Below are 21,610 nucleotides of genomic sequence, written 5' to 3' on the forward strand. Positions count from 1 at the left end.
ACCCGCTGGGATCAGGGGATGCGCGGGTCGGACCCGCTGGGATCCGGGGATGCGCGAATGGGACCCACTGGGAGTGCGGGGATGCGCGGATGGGACTGGCCGGGGTCCGGGGATGTGCGGATCAATCGCGCCGGGATCAGGGATGCGCGGGTCGGACCCGCTGGGATCGGGGATGCGCGGATCGGTCCCCGGGGACGCAGCGCTGGCAGGAGCGCAGGCAGCGGCTCCGCTCCTTGCCTGGCGTTCGTGCGAGCGGTCTCGTAGCGCTCTCTCTCTTGTTTTTTGTTTTTTTTTTTCAATTTGTATTTTTGTCCGAGCACCCGCATGAGAGCGGAGGGCTGTGCTGTTCACCCTGCAGAGCGCAGAGTAGCTCAGTTTTCCCGCAGAATTTGCACTTTTAAAAAGACGGAATAAGAAAGTGCAGGGAGCTGAGGAGCGAGAAGTTGTGGGGTGTGAACTGCCCTTACCCTCTCTGTTTGAGTAACCAGAAAAGGTCATGTGGGCATCGTCGGGGAAGGCAAAATTCCCTTCACTGTGAGGGTTGGCAGCCATTAAATCCTGAGAAATATGAATGAATCCCAGTCTTTTGATCAGAAACTGCACAGAAAAGCTCGAAATGTTGAGGCTGAGAGGAGCAAGAACAGGTAAAGGAGGGAAAAGGGAAAAGGGAAAAGGGAAAAGGGAAAAGGGAAAAGGGAAAAGGGAAAAGGGAAAAGGGAAAAGGGAAAAGGGAAAAGGGGAAGAGAAGAGAAGAGAAGAGAAGAGAAGAGAAGAGAAGAGAAGAGAAGAGAAGAGAAGAGAAGAGAAGAGAAGAGAAGAGAAGAGAAGAGAAGAGAAGAGAAGAGAAGAGAAGAGAAGAGAAGAGAAGAGAAGAGAAGAGAAGAGAAGAGAAGAGAAGAGAAGAGAAGAGAAGAGAAGAGAAGAGAAGAGAAGAGAAGAGAAGAGAAGAGTTGGATCCTACTGCAAGGCAGAGCTACCTGTAATCCAGAGGATTTCCAGGAAAGACAGCTTGGCTACAATGGGGATTTGATTTTCTTGCACCCCACGCTACCTTTCCCTTCTTTCCCAATGCCTTTTGTGACTCAGCTCTAATCCCCTTCATGTGAGGGTTTGGCAGAAGCAGAGTGTGCAGACACCCTGGGTGTGTTGGACAGAGCATGATCAGAAGATGGATTTGACACATAAATAAACACGTCTCAAAGTCAAATTAATAACAATGCAAAGACCAAGGCAGCAGTGATCAGCAGAGAGAAAACGTACTAAAGAAAAGGAAATACACTGCAGAATTTGTCTGGGAGTTCTGTACATCCTTCCCAAGTGATTTTCTGCAATGGGATCATCCTCTGTGGGCCACAAGGTCAGAGCACTTCCCAGGCAGGCTTTAAAGTTGATTCAAAGGTTTGTAATTTTTTTGGGGGAGACACCACAATCACATTCTATGGTTTGTTTGCTTTGAAGCAGCGCTACCGAAACACATCTCCCTGTCCTTGTAGGCAGCTCAGGCTCCATTCATGATGAGTTCTGAGAAACCAGACAAGAAGAGACAATTTGTGCACTCTGCCTATTTAAGGAATGAGAATGAACTCATTTGAAGGGTCACAGCTTCGTGCCTGTGAAACGATGTCTTTGAAGAGTCTGCAACAGGCAAGTCAAGACTAAACTGGGCACAGGTCAATTTTTCCGTGTTCTTCACAGCTACAGGGAGGAAACCACCCTGTTAATGTGAAATCCTCTCTCTCTGAAGCTGTTGTTGAATGACAGAATGGAAAGGGTTGTGTTTCACTCCCGTGGCCCAGATGTAAGTCCCTGGCAGGGAAGTTGGTGTGCTGGGAGCTGGGACAGAAAATCATTCCTCAGTTCCTGCTCAGAGCAGGGAGACAAAACAATTCCTGCTCCAGCTGGGCACCAAGGACAAATGATCCAAATCTCAGCCCAGGAGCACAAACACCGTGGGCTGGAGAGAGAAAAACAAGCAGGGTGGGACTGCAGGGGCTAAAGCTGGAATGGGACAATGAACTGCAAGGTGCAAATGGAGCAGAACTGATCCCAGGGACAGACCCCGTGCCCGGCCGTGCATTTTGGGGCCATTTTGGTTCATCTTGGGTGCAGCCCTGGCTGGGCTCTTGTGCTGCCCAAGGTGCGTCCATGGAGGAGATCCTTTGGATAAATCCCTGCTTTATTCTGTAGCTCCGTCCAGGCTCTGTTCCAGCTCAGCCTCTCAATGCATCACTTCCTAGAGAAAAGCTGGACCAGTTCAGTGTTCTTGAGCTCAGCTCCACTGAGGCACCTGAACTGTGAAGGTGTCACCACCATCCCACAGGTGTCCATCCACAAGACTTCCCAATATTTTCCAATATAACAGCAAATGACAGCTGGGAGCGGGAAATGAAAATCCCTCTTCAGTTCTCCACTATGGCAAGGAGGACTTTTGGGTCAAAGACCAGGAAATAGCAGAAGATCAAAACTAAAGAGCTGATTTTTCTGTGCTTCTCTTTTGCTCCTGGCTTGATTTCTGCTCTCTTGCATGTCAGGAGAGAATATTCCTTGAAAAAGCATGTGCCAGTGGGATGCTTCTGTGGGAGATCTGCTGTGCAGGTACACACAGTTTTTTCACCACTAAATATTTAATTAGTCCAAGTTTTAGAGGTGCTTTCTGAGCTGATTCAATTTCTGGTCATATTTTTTGAGAAATAATTGTAACATATTTGAATAAAGGTTGGAAATCCCATCAAACTCAGGGCTCCTGCCCTGGATTTAAGGGGCTGAGGTGTGCTTGGGAAGCTCATTAAAAACAACTCCTGAACTCCCAGATCAAAACCTTGGAGCTCATGGAAAGTGACCTGAGTGATTTTCCTGTAGTTCACTTCAAACACATCAAATATCACCAAAATAACTCCTCGGTGGGAACAGCTTTATGCTGGGAGTGGATTTTCGCTCTCAATGCCTGTAACTCCAGGGGGTTTGCTCTGTGACATATTACACAATTCCTGTCTCCCGGCCTCTGCTCTTTCTCCTGGTTGGGAAAAGCTTTTTGCCAATTTGGCCTTAAATTTTTTGTGAAATCTCTGAGTTTTCTAAATTAATACAAAGTGCTGATGTGCCACAGGAGGAGATTAACAGGGAGAGTGTCACAGGAAGGTATTTCACAATGTGGGGAAGGCAAATGGATTGCAACTTGCAAGCTCTGGTTGTTATTGCAGGGTTCGTTTGTGTTTGTTTATACACTTTTAATTCCCTGTTAATTCTTCCAATTCTCTTTCCAGCTGAGGATCTTGGAGTTTTGTAAATATTGATGGGAAAGTACAGTAATTCCCATTCTCCAGAAGAGAAACTGATATGACTTTGAAAACTGAGATCTCCAAGTTATCCACGTTCACCGTGAAATGAAAGCAGATGGAACCTTTATTCTATTTTCACTCAAATACTGGTTTTTAACACCAGACTCCTCTTATCTCACCTTCTGGATGATTAGATGACACTAGCAGGGGATGAAAACTCAAAGAGAGAAGAGTTTGGGAACTCCAGAGGTCTGTGGAGCTCCCGGAAAAGGGGAGAAGAGTTTGGGAATCCAAAGGTCTGTGGGGCTTCAGGGAAAGGGAGAAGAGTTTGGGAATCCAAAGGTCTGTGGGGCTTCAGGGAAAGGGAGAAGAGTTTGGGAATCCAAAGGTCTGTGGGGCTTCAGGGAAAGGGGAGAAGAGTTTGGGAATCCAAAGGTCTGTGGAGCTCCAGGGAAAGGGAGAAGAGTTTGGGAATCCAAAGGTCTGTGGAGCTCCAGGGAAAGGGAGAAGAGTTTGGGAATCCAAAGGTCTGTGGGCTCCAGGGATAGGGGAGAAGAGTTTGGGAATCCAACGGCCTCCCTGAAGCAGCAAAGCATGGCAATGCTCTTCCCCACGGAGCTGGGCTGCAGAAGGCTCCAGCAAGGAAGGAGAAAATTGCAAAGAGCCCCAGAGGAGCCGTGAGATGAGGGCAGGGCGTGGAAGGGATCCCGGCGAGGGGAAGCCAAACAGCAGCCCAGGGAGCAGAGCAAGAAGGAGCAAGTCCTTCATGCGAGTGGGAGAGGAGCGAGGGCGCTGGGTTCAGCGGGTTCCTCTCACTCCGCGCTGGCTGCCTGCACTCCTGAGCTGTTTTCACTTTTATTTACATAAGACAGGGCTGCAGTGAGTTACTCTTGGCAGGGCTCACCCCACAGAGCTTGCCCAAGCATGTGGGAGAAAAAAGGATTGCTTTTCAAAGCTTTGGAGTCATCGAATTCTTGTGAAATCCACTCCTTTTCTCTTGAGGGAAATTGCCCTGGCTCTGGGTACCGTGCAGTTAATGCAGCCAGGGAATTAGCCACGGCTCAGGCTGTGCCCTTTCCTAGCAGGATCCTTTGGGAAGAGCAGGAGGATGGCCAGGGGGATGAGAGTTTCTTTTCTGAGGAAAAGAGAGGTTTAGAGCTGGGATTATGTTTTTATAGAAGTTAATAATATTGTGGTTCTCTGGGGACAAATTTGGTGATGAACTTCTTCCCTGAGTGGGACGCAAGGCACTGTGAGGATGATGATGCATCAAAATGAAATGTAACATCAGCCTGAGGGCTACCCAAAATATCTTTTATTATCCTGTCTTTCCTACTGCTTTGGAACAGGAGTTTTGAAATGAGCAGCTATTTGGAACTAGGGAAAAAAAAACAAAAAACAAACCACCAACACCAAAATCCTAAAATCATTTTATTTCAGGCAATATTACAGAAATAAGTATCCCATCCCATCTCATCCCGTTATTACATCCTGTTATCCGATCCCATCCTGTTATCACATCCCATCATCCCATCCCATTATCCCACTCCATGGATCCCATCCCATCCCATTAACCCATCCCACTGATCCCATTATCCCATTATCCCATTATCCCACCCCATCCCAATATCCAAACCTATGGATTCCATCCCATCCCATGGATCCCATCCCAATATCCCAATATCTCATTACCCCAATATCCCATTATCCCAATATCCCATCCCAATATTCATCCCAATATCCCATTATTCTGATATCCCAATATCCCGATATCTTATACCATCCCAATATCCCAATATCCCATTATCCCATTATCCCAATATCCCATTATCCCGATATCCCAATATCCCAATATCCCATTGTCCCAATATCCCAATATCCCATTGTCCCAATATCCCAATATCTAGCCCAATATCCCATTATCCCATGGATCCCATCCCATCATCCCATCCCAATATCCCAATATCCCATTATCCCACACCACGGATCCCATCCCAATATCCCAATAAATATCCCGATATCCCGATATCCCAGTATCCCAATAAATATCCCGATATCCCACGGATCCCGCCCGTTCCCGTCTCATGGCGCCCCCTGGCGGACCAGCGCCCCGAAGCCGCCTCCCGCCCCTCCCACCGGGCCGTACCAAGCGCCGCGGGGGCGCCTTCACATTCACTCCGTGCGCCGAGGCCGCTCGGGGCATCCCGCCGCGCTGCGAGTGCTGCGAATAGAGATAATCGCCGATTTTCACAGAGTCTCGGCCGCTTCTTGGAGTTTTTTCCCGTTTTTCTTCTATTTCCCAAGCCCGTCCCCCTCCTCTGCGCGGAGGGCGGATGGTTCAGCCCCCCATGGATGCTTCAGCGCCAACATGGCCGCCACCATGAAGAAGGCGGTGAGTGGTGAGCGGGCCCGGGGCGATTCGGTCCTTTTGAACAGGGTTTGGTCCCTCCCCGGCGGGGTTCCATCCCTCCCGAGGAGGTTTCAGCTCCTCCGCTGCTCCCGCTGTGTCCCGTAGCCCCGGACGCGGCCGGGTCAAGCCCTGCCCGGAACGGCGCGGCCGCCGCTCGGGAGCTGAGGCCGCTGGGGTCGGGCTCTGGGATGGGGCTCTGGGGTCGGGCTCTGGCACAGCGTTTGTCCCCCGGGGTCGGTGGCCTTGCGGAGCCTCTGCTGGTGCGGCTCGTTGTAAACAACAAGGGCAGGGTCAGGGTGGATGTGAGGAGCAATTTATTCTCTTAGTTATGGACTCGTCGTCATCATGGCTTGGGTTGGAAAGGTTTCGTCTCATAATTGCACAAAATTCTTGTCATTCCATCATCCCACCCCTGCCATGGCAGGGACAGCTCCCCCTGTCCCAGGCTGCTCCAAGCCCTGGCCTTGGGCACTGCCAGGGATCCAGGGGCAGCCACAGCTGCTCTGGGCACCTCTCACCACCCTCACAGGGAACAATTCCTGCCCAGTATCCCAAATAATCCTCCTCCTTGTCAGTGTGAAGCCATTCTGCTCTGCATGTCACTAACTGCTCCTGTTCATGGTGTCTCTGCAGAGAAAACTCAGAGCAGGGTGTCCAGTTCAGCCATCAGCATCAAGGAAACCTTTCCTTCAGGATGCTGTGGCTGGACAATGTTTTAATTGGTTGTACCCAGCTAAATGTGGGTATTTCTGGTATCCTCGAAGAGGCACTTTGAGCAGCCTGGTGCATAGGCAGAGTGTGGTGGCTCTCAGATTGTTTTCCATCACTTTGTAGGAGTGTCCTTGCAGGGAGACTCAAGTAAATGTAAGAACTGAAATCATCATTTTGACCTCTCCTCCTCGCAGGCTGCAGAAGATGTCAATGTCACCTTTGAAGATCAACAGAAAATTAACAAGTTTGCTAGAAACACCAGCAGGATCACAGAGCTGAAAGAAGAAATAGAAGTGAAGAAGGTATATTTGCTTCAGATCTCATGAACTTTTCATTGGGTTTTCAGCTGGAACATAGAAAATTAGCAGCAGTGAGTTTAAGTAATGATTGGGTTCTGATATGAGGTTTCTGATACTTTGGAAATAGAGAATGGTAAAATATCATTTTAATTCAATTATAATTCAATTATAATTAATAAATGTCACTAATATCAGATATTAGTGACATTTAAATCTGTTGTATTACCCTTGCCTGGACAGTTAATTATTCTGTTAATGGCAGATAATGAGTGCTGACTAGGAGTTTCTGCTGGATTGAGTTGCTGAATTCCAGCTCTGAAAGTGATCTGGCTGTCCTGGTGGTGGGTGGGATTTGTTCCCAAAATCCAGCCTCTCTGGGTTCCTCACCCAGCTGTGGCAGTGTCCACTGAAAGGCTTTTCACAGGGAGCCTCTTTCTGTGTCCTGGCAAACAGAAGCAGCTGCAGAACCTGGAGGATGCCTGTGATGACATCATGCTGCTGGATGATGCTGATTCCCACCTGATTCCCTACCAGATTGGGGATGTCTTCATCAGTCACTCCCTGGAGGAGACTCAGGAGATGCTGGAGGAGGCCAAGGTTTGTCTGAGCTGCTGGGCTGTGCTGTGTGCTGGGCACTGGGGTGGGATCTGTGCATCCTCTGGAGCTTTCACAGGCTGCAATCCATGTTGGATTTAGGATTTGAGTCACCCCAGCAATAAATCCTGCAGCCAGACCTGGGATGGGTTGGAAAAGAGGCAGCTCTTTGTTGGTTCTGTGTGCTGACAAACCTGGCTCAGTTTGTTGTACAGAACTGATTTGTGTTCATTTTTTCTTTTTCAGAGGAGTTTACAGGAGGAAATTGAAGCGCTGGAATCCCGAGTGGAGTCCATCCAGAGCGTGTTGTCTGACCTCAAAGTTCAGCTCTATGCAAAGTTTGGAAATAACATAAATCTGGAGGCTGAGGACAGTTAAAGCTTTTCTAAACACAACACCCAACCTTTCCTTAGGTTATTAAATGTTTTGATAACATTGCTGCAATTATATTTGAGAACAGAAAATCCATCCCTTTCTTTTTGTTGGTTTGGTGTTTTTTTTACTTCCCTGTAAAGTTCTGTTCTATTTAATAAGAACTTTCTTATTTTGTTTATTGCAGTTATTTATTTATTCAGGAGCGCACTGACTTCACATTGCTGGTAAAGCATCAAGATTGGAATATCTGCATTGTTTATTAAGGCAATAAAGCCAGGCATGTATTGGACTTCCCTGGGTTTTGTTTTCCACTCATGAAAAGGTTTAAAACAAATGGAAGGAGGGAATTTGGGAGTGGCTGTTGGATAAAAGCTGTGTGATACAGGGGACGTGATGAGGGAGTGCAGTGATGCTCTTCAGGTGTTTTTAAGAGCCCTCCTGGAGCTCCTAAATTCATCCTCTGTGTTTCACCCTCAGCTCAGATATCAGGAATTTACCAGAGGACAAACAAGGGCTCTTTAAAGCTCACTTTGGTAGTGAGGAAAAGCTTTTGGAGCCCCCATATTCTCTCATTTACTGCTTTGTATTTGGGAATCCCAAAAACTGCTGCAAGTCACAATTCTGAGTCTTAATTTCTAATTTTCCTGAGCAGTTCCTACATCCATATTTATGCAGCAAATTGATGTCACAATTGTTCATAGGTTTTGTTGCAGTGTCAGCATCAATCCCTAATCTGAGCCTCCATCACTAGGGAGAGCTGGATGTAATTTTTACATGTCTTAATTGGCTTAATTTGTCTTTATATCCAAAGAAAACACAAAAGGGGTGGGTGGTGGTGTTCACAGGGGTCCCAGGATGAGGGAAGAGATGAGAATGTTGACTCCATGTTTCAGAAGGCTGATTTATTATTTTATTATATATAATATATTAAAAGAAAATGATACCTTAAAACTACACTAAAGAAAGAGAGGATTTAATCAGAAAGCTAGCAAAGAAAGGGAAGGAATGATAATAAAATCTTGTGAGTGACCAGAGAGTCCGAGACAACTGGACTGTGATTGGCCATTAATTAAAAACAACCACACGAGACCAATCACAGATGCACCTGTTGCATTCCACAGCAGCAGATAATTATTGTTTATATTTAATTTCTGAGGCCTCTCAGCTTCTCAGGAGAAAAATCCTGTCAAAAGCATTGTTCATAAAACACGTCCATGACAGGGGTGGGTGTTTTTTCCAGGTGAAAGCTGCTGGAGTTTGTCCCAATAGGAGGAGCACCCAGCAGATGGCATCACAGACCTGGGAATCCCATTTTTGGGGCAGCCCATGCCAGGCTGGCAGTGCCACTGCTGCTGGCAGTGAAGGAGCTTTGGCTGCAGCTTTGGCTTTCATTGCATGGTGACACCTCCAGAGTCACTGCTCTGCTGAGCATTTCACAGCTCTGCAGGGATTCCAAATCATTGCTCCTTCCAGCTGGGCCACAGCGTGGGTGTGGCTTTGTTGTGGGGGAAAAAAAGGGATTTTGGAATGGTTTGGGTTGGAAGGGACCTCAAAGATGATTTTATATTTTATTTCCAACCCTCCTGCCACGGCAGGGTGTGGAGAGCTTGCTGCTCTTTGATCCTAAAATTGGGATTGGCCATAAACACAGTGCTGATGTGCAGGGAAGATTGTTCAGTGCCACAGATCTGATTTTCCCCTTATTTTCTCTCCCTTTAGGGTTTTATGGATGTGATACATTTTTCCAGTTGGCTTAGTCCTTGCTACAGAAATGGGAGGGCTTTTTTGCACCTGGGATGTCCAATTTCCTCGTGTGCTCTGGCCAATTGTGTTTGCAAGTCATTACATCTCAGTGTTTTTCAGCTCAGCCTCTGAATTTTTGTATTTTGCAGAGCTCCTGTGCCAAGCTATCATTTGGTATTTTTATATGTGTAAAGCAGAACATGCAGGAAACACTTTTTTATTCTGGAGTTGTCATTGTGGAAGTGACTTTGCAGATGGTGCATCAGCTGCTTGCAAGTATTTGACAGCGTCCTGGTTTTGCTTTTTAATAACCTTTCTGTCATGAAGATCTGCAATTGTTTCTGAGTTGGCACTTACTCTGCTCAGCACCCCACGTTCTAAGGACTTTTTATTTTTGGCAGATTGGAATCTGTTATCTCTAATAATGTTGCCCTTACCTGAACAAGAGAACTGTGATAGAAGCCCATGAACCAAACCCTGGTGCTCTGCTCACCCCTGATCACCTCATGAATCATTCAGGTGCACTTGGCAGGATAAATGTGTAAATATCCTGGTCAGGATGCCAAGAGTTCATTGTCCTTCTCTGTGCTGGCAAGGGAGGGACATTTGTAGGCACCTGGGGGATGAAATGTGTCACAAAGTGCTGTTCTTTCATCTCAGGGCTTTTGGAGCCTGGGCTGAGGATCCCTTACCCATGGAATCACCTTTCCAGCTTTATTTTATCTTAAAATACAATTCCAATGCAGGTTTTGTTTTGCAAGTCCCAGAGTCGCCCATGGCTGGGTTTTCACTTGGCTGCAGGAGTTAAGCAGTAAAATACAGCAGTAAAATACAGGTGAAATTCAGCTCATTTTGGTGCCTGCTGTCAAGGAGCTCCCAGATTTTTAGAGCTTGGTAAAACCTCTGTCAAACACCGTGGGATCAATTCCTGCACTTCAGGGATTAGCAAGGCTGGTTTGTGATTCTGTACCTCTGGTACAAAAATGTTTCCCACAGGATGATCTCCACTGGAACCTTTATTAATCCCCATTTTGTAGAGCAGACCCGAGCTCCCTTTACACTCCACCATGCAAATGTGGTGGATAATTGTTCAGTAATTACAGGAAATGGTGTGTATCTGAAGCAGAGATAATTTTGTGGTAATAAAATCACATCCAAGGGCAAAAAGAGACTGAATTCTGAATACTGAAGCCACATTTCTGTAGGAGCAACAGAACTGAGCAGTTTGGTTTGCATGAGTCAGTGGTTCAGATAATTTCTCTAATGTTATTCTAATAGCCTGATTCATGAGAGAGAAAATAATATGAATATATATAGGCATAATAAGGCCTGACAGAAATTATTTACAACCAACTTTGTCTTTATTTAGATTGTGTGAGTCACGCAGAAAACCAAATGATTTTCTAATTAAATTCTGGCTGCTGGTGGGGCTGCACAGAACACCAAACACAGGCCAGGGAGGATTCCTCCAGCAGGAGATGGAACAGGTGTGCATTAAGGGGACTTTCATCCAGCTGATAAAAGATGGAATAAAAAATGGAACAAAAAATTATAAACATGAGGGGAACATAAAGATGTGCTCAGTATTGGACTCCAGGCTGGGCCAGGACTGCTCCCAGCCATTCCTTAAGGAAAAGTTCCTGTTGGATTTCTCAACACAGCCCAGCAAAGGGAGGAAAACCTTGTTCAGTGGAGTTTAAGAGTCTGCCAAGTTTTACCCTTCAAGCACAGTCCAGAATTCCATCAAATCATCAAATTTGGGTGCTTTTCCTGCCTTTCCTCTAACAAACAGGGTTGTGCACAGCAGACTTACAACACACAGCTTTGGGGGTTTTAAAATTCTGCTTAAATTTCTGCTGTCTCTTGGGTATCTGGGATTTGTCTGAATTTAACCAAGCTCCTGTGTAAGGCTTGGCCTTTGACCAACAACCTGCAGTACACAAAATACATTTATTTATAAGATAAAACTGCCTGCCTTTGGGTACAATCAACTCAGAGGAAAATCATTAATCCCAGCACACATGGCCAAGGACTGCTGGTAACTCCAACACTGCTTTTTATTAACACTTGGGGGGAAAATAATAAAACATTCAGTTCCATTGCTGCTGTGAAAGCGCTTTCCCCTCCAGTTTTTAATCCTGCTGTTAAAAGTTCAGCCAGAAGAGCTTTGGTTTGCTTCTGAAAATGTGTCCAGCACCAATGTTGAACATATCAGGGATCAAACAGCCTCTGGGAAAGGTTTAAACCTAAAGTTTGTCTCTGTTTGTAGGGGTCTGTTATGTGTTCAGGTGTTTGCTCTGTGTGTGCTACCTAAACCAAATCACTGTGCTCATTTCAGCTCCTGAGGAGTCGTGGGTCAGCTGGAGATGTTCAGGATGGCTTTTATAAGAATTGACTTTTACTTTGCAGAAAATGCTGCTGCAACACGCGTGCAGTTAAATCTAAATATTCAAAATTTCTATTTTAAAACCTAAATATTAAAAATCCCTATTTTTGTCTGAAGGAACAAAATGGACTTCACTGCAGAAGAATTTTGGTCCCAACAACACATTTATTGCAGTTGTGATACTTGGTTTTAGACAAGTAGGAAAATCAACTGCAGAATTTATTTTACTCCTCAATTTATTTGTTAATTTGACAGATCTACAGTTGAAGATACATTTCTAAGTAAATGCAAATTTGCATTTCCATCTACTGACTGGAAGCCCTAAGGATGACACACAAGGTGTGGGAGCCCAGGCCAGGTTTTTATCTGGGTTTTTCTCTCACACCAGGGCTGTGTGAACAGGAATGCACACGGAGCCCTGGCTGCCTGATTCATCTCCAGCTCTGAGCCCACATTGATTGAGGAAATGTCAATAGAGTGAGAGAAAAGGGCTGGGCTGGATCAGGCTCTGGATGCAGCTCTGAGCAGCTTACACACCCAAATCCAACCTGCTCCATCCCTAATCCCAGCCAAGCAAACAGTTAAAGCTATAAAATATTTGTGAATTAAGGAAAACCACCACAGGCTCCTCTGGGCAACCTCCTCACCCTGAGAGGGAGGGATTTCTTCCCAATATCCCATCTAAACCTCCTCTCTGTCAGGCTGTTCCATTGGTTTGCTGATAAGTGCCCCACCAAAACAAGAACATACACACAAAAAAACCCCACAAAGCTGCTGCTGAGCTCGATTTGAGAGGCCTGGGCTGGTGATAAACCTGGGATAGGAAACCTTTATCCCTGTCATTGACAGCCCAGCCTGTCATTAGTCATCTGAACTCCCAGCAAATGTTAGCCAGGGAAATCTCTGCTCTTTGGAAATGCGTTACTGGAGGCTGTTCTCTTGGACAAAGAGCTGTCAGATATCATGAGCACAGCCTGTCCATCTTTCATGGGGTTTTTTTAAGATATAAAGCTTGGAGCAATATGGTATCAGTCTGTAGATTAAATTAAAGGTTGCAAAGTAGATGCTTTATGTGATTTATCAAGAAGGCACAGATTTGCTCCTGATAATTCATAGGGCTCAGGAGGGATTTCGTCTGCTCATCACCCAGTGCATTGGAGAGGAAGAAGTTTTCCTTTCAATCATTGTGAGGCACATCAGGATTGCAGGGAGCTGGAGCCACGGGGATCATTCCAGCACTTCCCTGGGCTGCTGTGTGTGTGCAGTGCAGGGCAAGTGCAGATTGCCACATCTGATGGCGTTTGGTGACCTGGGAGAGGGAAATGTCAGCAGGGCAGGGGCAGGAAAACCCTCAGGGGAAAGGAGAAGGAAGCACAGGCTCGGGCAGGCTGGCACTGGTGTCAGCAGGGCTGGGAATTCCCACCAGGAATTTCTGCTGGGGATGCTGTGGTTGGGCTGAGCAGCAGCAGCAAAGCTCTGGGACCCCACAGGACAGAGGTTCCAGGGTGCCCAGGAAAGGCAGGAATGCTGTTGCCACCTGGGCTCGGGGGATGCAGCACAGCCAGCCCTGTGGGTGAGTCAGAGGCGCTCATCTCTGTAATGCCAGATTGCAGAGAAAAGGTCAAACCCACCTTCATTCATCACTCCTGTTTCCCCCTGCAGTATCAATTTGGGCTTGGTGGCAGTTAAACCAGAGGAGGAATTGATTTTCTGGGGGTAGAGTGCAGAATTTAGCTGGATACAAAAGCAAACCCATTCCCAGTGTCAGACACGGGGCTGGATTGTGTCCTTCATCCTCTTTTTGGGCAGCCTCCAGACCAGCTTCATACCTTTGGATTATTTAGAAAAAGCTTTTAAAGTTTTGCTGAACAAATCGCTTTCCAGTGAGAAAAAGACAACTTTTTCTGAAGAAGTGAGATGTATTTTTACCCAGTTCTAACCAAGTGATTGGAGCTGGCAGCTCGGTTATGAAGTCAGAGTTTCATTTTTCAGAAGTTACATGGCCACCAAAAGACTGGAGGAGGAAGTGTCAGTAACAAACCTGTAGTGAGAGTCATTCTATTGTCTGTGGACCGTTTTCAAATCTGATTTTGACTTTTCTCAAAATAATTATGCTGCAGGAGATCAGGCTCTGAGACAGGAATCGCAGTTCTGACATCTCAGCATCAACATCCCAGCTCCCAGTTTCAGCTCATTATTTCACCAACTGTGTCACCTTCATTTCCTTGCTGACTGAAGTGATTTAGCAACTTCTTTGAGACTCTTGAAATGCTGGCTTCAGAGAACCTGTAGATAGGATGGATTTTCTGTTTGCAGTCAAGTATTGTAGTTATCAAGTAAAAAATCTCTCTTTTCCTTCAAATGCAGAACATTTCCTTTGTGGGGTGAAGATTTGGTATGCAGAGCTTTAAAAGAACTCAGCCAGCTACACAAAAATCTGAGTCCAGAGCTCAATTTTTTTCATTTTTAGTGCTTGAGTTTAGTTGATGGCCGTGTGCCCTTTAGATTGTAGGTAAACAGATAAATTTGTAGATAATTAGTTCCAGTAAGCACAGAGCATTCAGCAGCACAAAGCTGATATTTCCAGGGATCTCATTCCACCATTGGCTGAAAAACACATTTAACATTTTCTGCAAACCAGAAAATGCCTTCTTTTCCCTCCCTCTGCTGTTAGATTTGCTCTGCTGCCTTTGCCCACTGCATTTTCCCATCCAGCTTCCCCGAGCCACGCTGTAATTCTGATGATTAAATGTGCAATTAAGGCTCAAGCACTATTAGCACAAGGGATTTGGAAATGAGCCTGTAATGCTGACATCAAACTGAAATGGCAGCAGTGCTGGAGCTGCACTGGGACTTTGCTCTGGGTGGCTCTGCCATGCAAATTCCAAAAAAAATGGGGAGGCAGCACCAGGACCCCTGGAGCCAGCAGCAGCCTGGCATGGATTTATCCTCAGTAATTTCTGGAATTATGTGCGTGCTGGCAACATACAAATGGCACAGTGCAAATGGTATTATTTTAACTTGTTTATCCACTTGTCATCCCAGCCCTTTTCTTATTTCCCCCCACCCAGTGCAGCGGTGTAAATCTGTAAATCTGACTCATGCAGAGAAAGTCACAAAGATGCACTGGCCTGTCTGGATTTCCGGCAATATTGTTATGAGAAATGCATTAATTTGTCTGTATGGAAGGGATTTAAAGGTTGTTGCATTCATTTGTTACCAGAGCCTGAGCACTTAATCACACACACTCGCTGCAGCAAGAAAATTATCTCTTCTTCTCAACTCCATTAACAGCACTTTTACAGAGTCCTGAAAAATATAAATATTGGAGGATGTTAATGGAAATGACACCTGTAGCTGATGTATTGGTGCCAGGAAATGTGATTAAGTGCCCTGTTAATTAACTCCTTTGCTCTGGTACTTGTAAAAGTGGAGTCATTTTTTAAAGGCAGTTGAACTGCCTAGAAAAGGGCACTGCTCAGATCTGGGGGGTGTGGCGGCTTCACCTGGAGAAGTTTGGCTGCTTCTGATTTTAAATACTTCACTTCAATTGCACACCTCATTTCCAAGAGCCCAGCAGAGACATAAAGCTGGAAAATCACTTACAGGACCTGGTTCACTGCCTGTTTATTCCCTTTGGCTGAAATAGCTGAAACACTGTCAGGAGAATTAAAAATATTCCATTGCTCCCCATATAAAAATCCTTAAGAGGGTGGTGAACTGTTAGAAATGAGATTGATACCATCAGGATTCCTCTTTACTGCTCCTCCCTGTGTAACTCATTGCTGGGCAGAAATCATGCCAGGCTTTGCCCAGGTTTTTCTGCCCCGGCTCTGTCTGTATGCTTCAGAGTGGTGCAGCCCAGGTGAAGAGACACGGGGTTTTTGCTGTATTAAAACAGAAAAAAGGGCACCTTTTGGTTCAGGAAATTAGAGCCACCAGCACTGTGAGCTGTACCTTTCAGAACAGCAATTTGTTGGCTATTTAACAGGGCCATATTAATTCCTGTTAGCTTTCATTTTCGTTTTTTGGAGCTGCTTTCATTGACAGAACCACTTTAATAATTGCAGTTGTAAAAAATTACCAGCCACAGGGACATTAACTTGCCTCTGGTTGCTCTCATTTGCATTCTGAGCTGTTAATGAGCTAATGATGGTGCAGGTTTAATGAGCAGAGCAGCACTGAAGAGACAGGGGAGCGGATCAGAGTTCCTGAAGTGCTGAGTGAAGCTTTAATTACCCCGTCCCCGGGTCATGAGCTGCACAACCACCTTGCACAGCTACCTCTGTCCTCTCTGGCACTGACGGATTTGGGCTCTTTGGGTTGGGGAAATGCTCAGATCCTTTCCATGAATGATTCAGCGCCTGGGTCAGAGGCTGAGCCCACCCTGCCTGCCTTCCTTCACCCCTCCTGCTGCTGCACATTGCCTTTAATTACAATTCTCCAGCCTGACTTTCAATTAACTTTGCTGCAGCTGGACAGGACATCTTTGTAGGGCCTTGCAAAAAAATTAAGCAACAAAAATTAAATTTTTCATAATGGAGTTACAGTTTCTAGAGGCTGATCCTGGTTGTGTTGTCCTTGAGCTCAGAGATGCCTCAGTTCCCAAAATCATGTGTAAACCAATATATCATAATCCCCACCCCTGATAATTTTGGAGTGGATTTTGGCAACTGTAATACACTTCTAAAATAAATAGAATTTTACACTTCTAAAAGAAATAGAATTTCTTTCAGCTGCTGTGAAAAGGGTGGCTTAAAATGTACATGGGGTAATTTTTTCTGAGAGGTTCCAAACCTGTTTAATCCATTTTCCTCTGCACTTTACATGTGTAATTGCACTTGCCTGCAAAGAGCAGTTGAGTGAATGCACAGATCAAAGGAGCTGACAGCTCACATAATAAATCCTGTTTGCTCCTAATAGAGCTACAGGGCTGAGCATTTGCATGCACAAATCTGGGGAATTTTAAATATCTGAAGTTACACAGCAATCAAGTGGTATCAATCTCATTTCTAACAGTTAATCATCATCTTAAGTATTTTTATATGGGGATATTTTTAAATTATCATGACAGTATTTCAGCTATTTCAACCAAAGGGAATAAACAGGCCGTGAACCAGGTCCTGTAAGTGATTTTCCAGCTTTATATCTCTGCTGGGCTCTTGGAAATCAGGTGTGCAGTTGAAGTATTTAAAATCAGAAGCAGGTAAACTTCTCCAGGTTACAGCCCTGAAGGGTAAAGAACCAGTGACAGTCTGCAAATTCCCTGTGACTTGCACAGGACAATGACACTGATTTAAAGCACTGAGTAATTCCCTGAACAGTTTCCAGAGGGATTGAGGTTAATGTTCAGCACTGAACATAAAACACAGGTGATGCTGAGGATTGCTCTATTCCATGTTCTGCCTTTCTGTTTCCCATTTTTCTGCATTTATCCTCAAAATTACATAATTACACTAATAATGAACCTCTCTGCCTCCTGCTTGTCTGACAAGGAAATCACTTTCAGAGCCTTGAGAAGCCAGCACAGGAATTCCTCAGCTGGCTCACAGTTTGGATCTGAGCTGTCCCTCACTTTCAAAAGCCTTCAGGAGTGGCTTTGGCACGTGGAATATTCGAGTTGAGGAGAAGCAGCAAAGGCAGGACAAGTTGCAATTTGGATGAATTTACTGCCAAGGTAAAGGACTTTTCAGCAGCCCTCATTTCCCAAAGAACAGCTGGTTTCATTCTCTGAGTCAATAAATGCAAAATCAGAGGTGGGGATTGGAATAGGTGTGAGGCACCTTCAACATCCCTCAGGGCTTCGAGGCATGCAGGAATACCAGCCTCAAAAAAGGGATTTTTCCTCCAGCTTCTTCAGGCTGGAGTGCTCACAGCCTCAAGTGATGGATATTGTGAAGTTTGGTCTTCAAAATTAGGTGAAAGTAGCAATGAAAAGACAGGGTTTAGGTGTTGGGAACTTGGTTTTGCAGCGAGACCTTGAGGCTCAGATGTATTCCCAAAAGTAACACCCTGGATGGAGCCTGCTGCTCCCACAGACTCCCTGCTTCCCATTTCCTTGTGCATTGAAAACCCAGTTGTTAAACAGATTATTAATTAATCCCTGCTTCCCATTTCCTTGTGCATTGAAAACCCAGTTGTTAGTTAAACAGATTATTAATTAATACAGGAAACTTGGCCTTCTCCATCCCTCCAGATCCAGAGGGGTCATTACAGATGTTGCTGTCAAAAATGCAGTTTCCAGCCTGAGCGCCTCCCTTGGTTTAAAAAACTCCTTTGCAGCCCCACAAATCCTCTTGAGTTTTGTTTAAAAATGCTGGTTTTTTGTTTAAAACCAGCACTGCTGGGCAAGGCAGAGCTAAACCCTGCCCATCCCAGAGGGCAGAGCACAGCCCAGCACTCCCCACTGAAATCCCCCAATAAAGGAGTGGGGGAAAGGCCTCCTAGTGAGGATCAGGGGCACTTCCATCCCCAAACAGGTCAGTTTTCATCTCAGACTCTTTCCCTTCAGTGCTGTCTGGAAATCCAGGGAGGCAGCTCTGCTCTGGGTTTGATCCCTCTGTACCTCTGGAGCAGCAGTTCTGATAGCATCCCTCTCCATTTAGCACACACTAAACTCAAGCTGTAATATTTCATTAAACTGTTCTCACCTCTTCAGCTTGCTGTGTATAAGATGCTGGATGGTTAGCAAAAATATATTGGATTAACAGAATGCTACATTAATTTTTCTCTAACTTCTGGGTCAAACTTAATCAGCTTACAAGGCAAAGAATGCTTTCTGCCACAGCAGTAAACACAGCTGGGATCCAAAGAGGAGCTGTTGGGGGCAGAAAAAAGGCTCCTGCAGTTGGATTGCCAGCTAAATTCTCCTTCCAGGCTCTATCTCACTGCTTGTGGTCCTCGGGAGCAAGAGGCAGCTTTTAATTTCAGCAGGCCAGGTTGTCTGGGCCCAGGATTGCTCGTGTGGCTCCTGCCAGACTTTGCTCGTTGCTGAGAAATCCCAGCCCTGCGCTGCTGAAGGAGAACATTGATTTCTGCACTGGAGGGATCAGAAATGGAGAGGAAACAGATTTATGGGGTGGGGTGGGGTGGGCTTTGCCTGGTTTTCTGACAATTACAAAGCTGCACAAGGTGAGATCCCCAATAAAGGCAGGGAGGGCTGGGCATTTATCATGCATTTATCAAATTCCCACTCCTGGTGTGCACAGCGCACAACAGAAGAGGGAAAAGAGGAGTCTGACTGCACTGAGAAACTGGGGAAAAAGACTTTTTGTCAAATATTGACTAAGAAAATGGTGATATTATACATTATCCTTCAGAGATCTTCTTAATTCTGACAGTTCCAATGTAAATTTGGTGAAGGGATCTATTTTCCCCTTCGAGTTGTTTGCACTTCACCAGGATAATGCAGCACCAGGATAATGTGCTTTTCCCCAAATGCCCCATTGTGCTTTCAGCCATTTACATTTCTGACACCTTAATGCACACTCTCTGCTGCTGAAATTAAAAGAATTCAATAGAATCCTAATTTGTTTTTATCTAATTATGTGTCCTTTCAGCTGGCCCTCAGAAGAATTGAGCTCCTTATCTCAGTGCTGGGATGCTCCAGCCATGAGGAATTTTGGTGGGGTTTTTTTAACCTCTGGCTGCAATAAAACAGCTCTGGAGGATCCCAGTCCTGGCACAAGCTGGGCCAGGGTTTGTAGAACATCAGGGAATTTCTGGGCCTGCAGAAGAAATGGGAAGATTTTTGCTTTGAGCACATCCACATCTCCGGGTGTTGGTTTTTGGGAGGCAGGGAATGCACGTGGGGAAAGCAGGACACTATTCCCATCCTCTCCCTCCAGTGCCCAGCACCTTGGTTGCTGGTTTGGCCATTTTTTCATTGAAATTCCCTCCAGAAATTCAAATTTTGTTTTCTTCAGTCAGAATCTCACCTGGGCCATGTTGCAGTGGAAAGCAAGATACTGACTCTGTTTTCTGCTCCCATATTTCCAAAGTGTTCCAAAGGATTTTTTATATCAGTATTCAGTGCTGCCACACAGACTATAAATGCCTTGAGCTCTCATAAGAGGGATTTTAGCTTTGTTTTTCACTTTGGGAAGTCTTGTGGCAATCAAACTGTGAATCTGCTAAAATCTGTGGCAACACAGCCCAGGAAATGTTAACAAGGCTGTGGGAGAAAAAGGAACTGGAGCTGGTTAAATTGGAATGCAATTCCAACCAATAACCAAAAATACCAAATGTGCTGGTGGAAGGCCCATGGCAGGGGGTTGGACTGGATGGTCTTTAGGGTCCCTTCCAACCCAAACCATTCTGTGATTTGAGGAGTTTTTCTAAGCCAAAACCCCACCAGACTTCTCTTCCTCCTCCTCCTTTCCTCAGTGTTGTCCTTCCCTACCTGTCCTTCCCACTTACTCTGAATGCTTTCAAACAAACACCAAATATCAACTTTTAAAAGCATTTGAAACCCCACTTCTCTCCTCCCAACAGCTCCAGCTTTTCATGCTCAAGCTGGGACAAAACCGATGATGAATCAGCCAAGCCAGTGACTGGAAATGTGATTTTGAGTCAGCAGCCTCAGTTTCCTCTGCTCAGGGAGGGGAAAATCGACCTTTGTGCCTGTCAGGAGCCCTGACTCACTGCTGACAAACCATGGGCACTGCTGCAGACACAAACCGGGGCTGCAAATCCCCTTTATTCTGCCTCAGTGCTTCTGGTGGGCCTGGGGCCTCCTCCTGTCCCATCCAGTTACTGCCCAGCACCAGGAATGGGGCTCCAAATGAACCAGGAATGGTGGCTCCAAATGAACCAGGAATGGGGCTCCAAATAAACCAGGAATGGTGGCTCCAAATGAACCAGGAATGGGGCTCCAAATGAACCAGGAATGGGGTTCCAAATGAACCAGGAATGGGGCTCCAAATGAACCAGGAATGGGGCTCCAAATAAACCAGGAATGGGGCTCCAAATAAACCAGGAAGTGGCTCCAAATAAACCAGGAATGGTGGCTCCAAATGAACCAGGAATGGGGCTCCAAATAAACCAGGAATGGGGCTCCAAATAAACCAGGAATGGTGGCTCCAAATAAACCAGGAATGGTGGCTCCAAATAAACCAGGAATGGGGCTCCAAATAAACCAGGAATGGGGCTCCAAATGAACCTGCAAAATTAACTGCTGGGGCTATTCAGTGGAGCAATCCAGAACCTCCAGAGGATGAGGATTCCACTCCCTGCTCCGTCTCCAGCTGAGTGCAGCAGAATTCCCGGAGGGTTTGGAGTAAGAGCACTGAAAACATGATTTTACAGCTCTGAATGCTTTGGTGAGCTCACTTTCCCTCTCTCCTCTCCTCAGATCTGTGATTTAAGTGTGACTGGACAATGTGCTGAGGTAAAAACTCCAACTCCAGCCAAGGTGAAGGATTCTTCTCTTCATTTTTTCTAATTCAGCTTAATTGCAAAATATGCAGTGTGAAACTAAGTTTGGCTTCAGACTGGTGGCATGGTAATGGTTTTAATTTTCTCTCTCAGCTTGAAGACTGCCTTGTAAACACTGCCTGACAGGCATATCTTTCATCTCACTGACAGCAAACTGATCTGTCAAAAATCCCAATTAATATTCCGAGCGGGAGAAGAAAAGTAATGCAATTCAAATCAGGTTAAATCGCTGAAGATTTGGGATTGCTCCCTCTGAATCCCTCAGGTGCCTCCTGAGGGTGTCATTGTGCTCGTGGCATGTCCAGCTGCAGTGGAACTCTGCCTGTCTGTGCCTCCAGGAGGAGGTTCAGGGTTTATTGGAGTGTCCTTGTCCTGCCCA

General features: G+C 45.8%; 1 protein-coding gene across 1 annotated transcript; it reads left to right on the forward strand.

Moving 5' to 3' along the window:
• The first annotated feature begins 5,553 nt into the window (after nt 1-5,553).
• Nucleotides 5,554-7,956, forward strand: PFDN4 (prefoldin subunit 4). The gene is made up of 4 exons (XM_030963292.1): nt 5,554-5,670; nt 6,594-6,701; nt 7,152-7,295; nt 7,539-7,956. Exons 1-4 carry the CDS (start codon nt 5,647-5,649, stop codon nt 7,668-7,670), a joined length of 408 nt encoding a protein of 135 aa, XP_030819152.1. The 5' UTR covers nt 5,554-5,646; the 3' UTR covers nt 7,671-7,956.
• The last annotated feature ends 13,654 nt before the right edge of the window (nt 7,957-21,610 follow it).

The sequence above is a fragment of the Camarhynchus parvulus genome, chromosome 20 (genome assembly GCF_901933205.1).
Source record: "Camarhynchus parvulus chromosome 20, STF_HiC, whole genome shotgun sequence".
Lineage (NCBI taxonomy): Eukaryota > Metazoa > Chordata > Aves > Passeriformes > Thraupidae > Camarhynchus > Camarhynchus parvulus.